The 7,072-nt window shown below is 36.2% G+C and overlaps 1 protein-coding gene across 6 annotated transcripts; it reads left to right on the top strand.

Annotated features, from left to right (window-relative positions):
- On the top strand, positions 1-1,647 carry LOC129745786 (bis(5'-nucleosyl)-tetraphosphatase [asymmetrical]). Of its 6 annotated transcripts, none has more exons than XM_055739128.1 (3): positions 6-163; positions 264-550; positions 649-1,647. In XM_055739128.1, the coding sequence occupies exons 2-3, from the start codon at positions 378-380 to the stop codon at positions 905-907; spliced, it is 432 nt and encodes a 143-aa protein (XP_055595103.1). In that variant the 5' UTR covers positions 6-163; positions 264-377; the 3' UTR covers positions 908-1,647. The 6 variants fall into 6 exon arrangements, with proteins under 6 accessions (XP_055595101.1, XP_055595103.1, XP_055595104.1 ...); XM_055739129.1 differs by having other exon boundaries at positions 9-163; positions 267-550; XM_055739131.1 differs by having other exon boundaries at positions 18-126; positions 267-550.
- Positions 1,648-7,072: the final 5,425 nt, after the last annotated feature.

Raw genomic sequence — 7,072 nt, 5'->3', positions numbered from 1 at the left:
TTTGATTCATATTCCGAATAAAGTTCGCCGCATTGAGGCTTTCACTGCAAAGAAAATTTGGTTTTTACCGGAAAAAACAGACATTCTAGAAATTTAGCTTAGTTTTCCGACAAACTGTGCATTACCGTAAGCATTCTAACCTGTTTGCAGGATTAATTGTGAAGTAATATACATTTTTCCTACATATTACTGAATCCTATAATCTGCTAGTGCAATTAAATACGAAGAAAAGAAATCGCATTCAAATCATCTAAAATCTTCAGCAGCCCAACCCGTTAAAGCTCCTTTAAGGGACCAGCGCTTCAGATTTCCTTCTCAAGTGGTCATTAAAAAGAATCACAATTTCGTCCTCAAGTAGAAAACTGTCGGATCCGGTGATGGCAAAGCGGGCTGCTGGATTTTTAATATTTCGCCGACTCCGGGAACGGATAGAGTATCTGATGCTACAGGCTTCCTACGGGCAACACCACTGGTCACCACCTAAGGGCCATGTGGATCCCGGTGAAGACGATTTCAAGACGGCACTACGTGAAACGGAAGAGGAATCTGGGTGAGTTTTATTTTTTATTTTTCCTATAAGGCAGTTCCGCAACTTAGGGTTACCAGAGAGTGGTTTCGATTAATTGAAACTTTCTTTTGTTTTTTTAGATATCTGGAAAAAGATCTCCGCATATTCAAGAATCAAACGTCCACGCTCGAATACAAGGTTAAAGGTCACGACAAAATATCCATCTATTGGCTGGCAGAACTGATCGATCCTTCCAAGGAGGTAAAACTATCGGACGAGCATCAGGATTTGAAGTGGCTCGAAAGGGACGGAGCGATAGAGATTGCCGGATATGAAGATTTTGCCGCCATGGTTCGACATTTTGACGACAAAATCAAACAAGGATACGATCAACTTTGAACTGGACAAGCTCGTGGCGTACCTCGATCCCAATGCCAGTATCGGACGCGGGTAAAATTTGCCGAATTACCTATAACTATATTTAACGAGACAAGAGAAAAAACCGAGTTTTCCTTATTCCTTATTACTCGCATATATAAATATATATATTTAAATGGAAAATACTTAAAGTATCTATCCCGTTCCTTACCTCGACTGGGACTGATGTAAGAAGAAGAAGAAGATGGGAAAGTATCAAATCGAATCTACAAATTAATGCGATTAAAATTGAAACTACCGCTTTTGGAATTGTACGTGCTCTGCTCAACCTTAGACACGGAAAAAACCCTTCAACAGTGTTTAAGAAACCCTTTTGCACATCACCGTAGCTATGTTATATGTAAAAAAAAACAAGACATACAAAATTATACTCCTCAGAAATAGAGCCAGAAACTAAATCAGAACAAAAGGTAGAATTAAAGTGTGCGGATATTGCTGTGGTTTCAAAAACCGGTAAACGAATTAGACGAAGAGATAGTTAAAGGAGCTTTCTTAGAACCCACTTATAATCAATGCCTCTGACAAAAAAAAAAACACTCCTTTTTATTGTACCACATTTTAAGATATTCAAAAATTTGGAAAAAAAAAGTCATTAAAATTTAGAAAGAATGAAAAACCAAACCAAAATGAATCTACTTTTGCTTGAAAAATATAAAAAGCTAAAAATGACAAAATTTAAGGCTCAGTGAAATAAAAATAAAATTATCATTGCTATTTTGCTTTTTTAATATGAAAACCGAAAGCATCGTTTTTAAATATAAATTAAGCTCAGTTGACTGAACGTTTGCCATGAGTTCAAGTCCAAGAAAACACAGTTGAGAGTCAGTGGCTGTAAATATGGTTTAAAACCCTAAATAAAGCCGTTTGAACATTTTTATGTTCAGGATGAGTGCAAAAATCATCTATGTCGATTAAATTAAGCCAAACGACTCATACTCATTAAAACAACAAAACGAAAACCAAAGAGCCAAATGATTCTGAACATACTCACCTATCTGTGCATGTTCTCTATATTCAGTTTTAGGAACATAACCTCGAATTGCTCACGTGTGTCTGCCTTACATTAAAACGCTTATGCTGAGAAATTGTTTGAGGTTATTTTTCCCATCATAAACGTACATGTAAGCCCAGTGTGCGTAAGAAAATTTAATGTTAAAAACAGTTTATGACATTTCCACTAAACACCAAATTTTGAAATTATTTGGAAGAAAATTGCCAGTCGAGTCGGGCTGAGCCAACTTAAAGAAATAAAAAAAGGAACCACCTTCGAATAACTCATACTGGTCCCTATAGGTCATTACGGTCATTATAAATGTGAGATATGAGTGATGAAATCATATCATACATATATTCTTTAAGTTGAACAATGCAACTGGCAGCTCTGTTTGCCAGCATGGTAATATCTGTCATTGTTCACATCTGTCTCGCTCTGACCATCTCCTTCTCGCCAATGTGCTTTGCGCCACGGCTTTGACGTTCGTTCGTCGGTCGCTCGACTCAACCCGTCGTCCTTTTTCGCCGCCAACCACACAACAGACAAGACGCTGTTCGAACGGAGGATTTCAGTCCGTCGCACCGATCTGCCTCCCCGGAACCGGTTCCACATTTTGGCGACCGTGACAGGACCAGCGTCACAGGAAGTGTATTAAAGTGTTGGAATTAGGATTTTCGTCATCATCGTCGGCAAGAGAAGCAACAAGCGTCTGTCTCTGAGAAACTAATTTCGCGGCGAAAGCTTGATGTGTGTTGCCAATTTGTGATAACAATTTTAAGCTGTTTTGTGCTGTTTTTATTAATAATTACCCAAGTAACCATAAGCACTAAAAACTAGCACCAACTCTGCTCTAACATCAGCTATAGAGCTTGATTCTGTGCATCATATTAGCCCTGTGAGCCAGATTTGGCGAAATTAACTGCGGCTTTAGTGCAGAAACTGGTATAACCCTATAAAAGCACTGTGCTATGCTGAATTGATGCTATAGCGTTGGCGGGCAAAATGCTGGGAAAATGCAAATGGCGTTCAAATGAGGTACAACCATGCGGGTAAAAAAAAACTTCGATTTTTGTTTGGCTCCATTTTTTCTGCCATGATAATGAATTTGACTTATTTTGATATTCGCTGATGCATATTAAGGGGATCTCTCGGTTTGAATTTTCAATATTTTTATTTTTTATTTTTCGGGTGAAGATGACCTGGAATCGAACTCATGACATCCATATGGATCGGACATTTTTCAGTAACTCTGCTTGTGGACCTATCAGGTCCGCGTTAAATCTTTGAAATTAAAGTCCTATTTGAATCAAATTTCTTGCAACCGGTGCCCTAAATTTGCATTGATTCAGCATCAATCAATGCTAATGCTCTTTGGCCTAATGCCAATGTAGTGCTCAAATAGTGCAAAAAAGTATTTAAGCAAGCTTGTTTGATGCGAATTTAATGCTTAGAAAATATAGCATTTGTTATTCTGTTTTAGAGCTATGATGAATTTCTAAAGCATTGTGTAAAGCTGATGAAATGCTAGTTGCATTTCAAAAGAGTGGTATAATTCTAATTTCATGCAGCATAGCACTCGAAGGGCTGTTGTAATGCAAAATTGCACTTGGTATGCTGATATAGTGTAATTTAGCACTTGAATGCTGGAGTAAAGCTATAAAAATGCAAAGCTTTAGTGCTTATGGTTACTTGGGTAAGGCACTAATCTGTGATAATTTGACAAATTGATTATTTTAAATTGTGGTATTGTGAAAAAAACCTACTTGGATAGGTGGAATGAGCATAAACAAAGCTGCCCCCGTGGGGGCAGCTGCTGAAAACGAAAAACATAACCTTACACCAATGCAGATCACTGTTGAAGAGGATATGGTAGATATAAACAAAAACTCGAATGATGCACAGGATTCAACGAAAAACGTAAGTCAACACGAACCATTACCTAAAAAAATATTCCAAACATATCATTACTGCGATGGAGATAGCAGACCATTCCGAGTAATTGTTGAAAACACTGATTTTGATAAAAGAAAACAAATTAATAGACTACAAATAGGCATACTACTAAACCAAATGGGATTCGACAAATGTATTGAGGACATTAAAAAAACAGGACGCAATAAAGCAACGGTTTATGTAGGGAACATGAGAGATGCTAACAGATTAGCTGACTGTCAAAATCTTCGTTTAAAGGGGTACAAAGCATACATTCCCAAAAAGTTTGTCACGGTTACGGGAGTAATATCCGACATTCCGACGGAAATTGATGACAATGAAATCCTAGAAAACATAATCTGTGATATTAGAGTAGAATCAGTGTTCAGAATGACCAGAAAAACAGACGAAGGAAGGATCCCGACAAATAGAGTAGGTATTGTTTTTAGAAATAATGTGTTGCCAAGGTGGGTACGTTTGTATTCTGTAATAAACCGTGTTGACCCGTTCATTCCTCGTACTGTTATCTGTTTTAAATGTCTCAGGTACAACCATTTATCGAAAAACTGTAAGAGTCCCATAATAAGATGCAAGAACTGCACAGACGAAATGAAGGAAGACCACGAACCATGCCAAAGGACACCTCAATGTTTTCACTGTAAACAGGAAGGACATATTACTACAGATAGAAGCTGCCCCAAACGAAAAAAGGAAAACGAAATTCAAACAATAATGGTAAGACGCAATTTGACATATCAAGAGGCTAGAGAATTATTCCATATTCCCACACAAAATCAATTTGACATGCTCCGAAATATGGAAGAATTCCCCATATTACCAGAAACTTTTGCTAATGTCGTGAGTAACGGAAATAAGAGTTCCACAAATAATTTCGGAACAAACAATAAATCGACTCCGAATATGAAGCTTAATCTTCAGAGAAATAAACCTATAATAAATAACAGGAAAACAAAAACAAATGAAACTGAAGAAGAAGAAACAGGAGTAGCAAGTTTGCTAGGAATGTCTAAGAGAGATTTTTTTAGAAAAAGGAGGCTTGAGGAGGAAAAAGAAGAAAGCAATAACAAAAGAATAGTTAACACACATAGAACTTCAGAGGTAGACAGATTCCGTCAAGAAATAAAAAATACGAATGAGAAGAAACAAGAATATAATATTATTATTTCTTGTTTAATTACAAAAATAGCGGAAATTCTTCGTAATCATGGTGTAACGGGTGATGCAATCACAGCTAGCATTGTTGGGGAACTGAAAAACATTGCTGATCACCACGACGGTGGTCCATGATAATTTCACAATCACAAACATGGAGACTAAATTTGAAATTCTTCAAACTAACATACAAAGTCTTTCAAAAAACAAAAATGAATTAATACATGAGCTCAATACAAACAAATATGATGCAGCACTACTAACGGAGATTTGGGTTAACCCGAATCAAACCACAACTAAACGTTACACCATAAGAGGCTACCATAGTATACTTTCTCCTCGAGAAGATTCTCATGGAGGAGTTGCTATCTACATCTGTGATAATTTTCATTTTACTAAATTAAATTTGACGACTACAGAGAAATTTGAAACATTAGGAATTAGGTTGACCAAGTTAGATATTGTACTAGTTGTTGTATATGTTAATCCTCGTATCCGTACTGATGAATTGAAAACCGCTATAGAAATTTTAATACAAGAACTACAAAATTATAATAAAGTTATTGTAGGTGGTGACTTCAACAGCCACCATGAAATATGGGGCTGCGAAACAACTCAAGGGAAAGGAAGGGTTATCCACGAAGCTATAGTTGAATCTGGGCTATCATTGCTAAACAATGGAAATAAAACTTTTATACCAGGAATTCATAACCAACGTCTTAGTGCTATAGACCTTTCGTTCTGTTCTGCAAACTTGTTCAACTCAATCAAATGGTCAACATTACAAAAAACCTTTGGAGGTAGTGGTCATCTATTTATCGTAATGACTGCTGAACTACAATGGACGAAAAAACATAGAACGTATTATGACAGGAAAACAATAAGAGAAGAAATAGCAAAAATAGAGCACTGGGAATTTGATGATCTACAAGAGCTTGCAGGAAAAGCCAAAACGATATTGAAAAATAACAAAAAAACAAGTGATTATATGCCCAAATACTATTGGAGTGATGATTTATCCACACTCTACTTAGAAAAACAAAACGCACTAAAAAAGTATCATGAATGTTGTAACAATATGAACTTGATAGGATGGAAGAAAGCCACAGCTAAATTCCAAAAGGCTAAGCTAACCCACATCAGGGAAAAACTTCAAGAACTATCAGCTTCAATTGATCCCCAAAACATGAGATATAATTGGAAACTTGTAAAAAATTTAAAAACTTTACCAACTAGTAACTACAATAATAACTGTATTATACAAAATAAACAACTAGCTAATGAATTCCTAATGTTAAATTTCGGTGAAAGCAGAATAGAAGATAATATACCACCCTCTGAAAACACTAGGTCCTCCATTGTGAACACAACAAAATGGTCATCTATTATAGCAAAAAAACCGACAAGATCGTCACCAGGAACAGACAATTTGACATATGATATGCTGAGACAATTAGATTGGAAAACCACCGCAAAAATTATTGATTGCTTAAACGAAATGTGGAGAAAAGGATGTTTACAAGATCATCTGAAAGAGATAAAAATTATTCCTATTGTGAAACCTGATAAACCAGCAGGAGAAGTTTCATCCTACAGACCTATAGCCCTTATTTCTACTATCACAAAAACTTTGAACACAGCGGTATTAGAGGATATTAACAAAACACTACAGATGTCAAAAATACTTCCGGAAACATCCTTTGGTTTTCGAAAAAACATGTCAACAGAACACTGCGTTACATATGCCACAAACTACATAATGGAAAGTAAAAGAAAAGGTATGACAGTGATTGGAGTATTTTTTGATTTCAAAAATGCTTTCAATTCTATAAATGTCAACAAACTGCGAAATATTATGATAGAACATAACTTTAGTCCTGACAGTATTACGTGGATATATAATTTTCTAATAAATAGAAAAACCATAATATACACGGAAGAAGGACGAGTGGAACACGTAGTTTCTAGTGGATTACCACAAGGAGATGTTCTCTCTCCAACCCTCTTCAATATTTACACCTCAAGCC

The sequence above is a fragment of the Uranotaenia lowii genome, chromosome 2 (assembly GCF_029784155.1).
Source record: "Uranotaenia lowii strain MFRU-FL chromosome 2, ASM2978415v1, whole genome shotgun sequence".
Classification (NCBI taxonomy): Eukaryota; Metazoa; Arthropoda; class Insecta; order Diptera; family Culicidae; genus Uranotaenia; species Uranotaenia lowii.
The sequence above is the reverse complement of the archived record's forward strand: the minus strand, read 5'-3'. Positions and strand labels throughout refer to the sequence as shown.

Bases quoted from the DNA above. Each gene is read 5' to 3' on its own strand.
- LOC129745786 (XM_055739126.1), top strand. From the start codon at position 378: ATGGCAAAGCGGGCTGCTGGATTTTTAATATTTCGCCGACTCCGGGAA. The intron at 551-648 runs GTGAGTTTTATT...TTGTTTTTTTAG, and splicing joins GAAACGGAAGAGGAATCTGG to ATATCTGGAAAAAGATCTCC.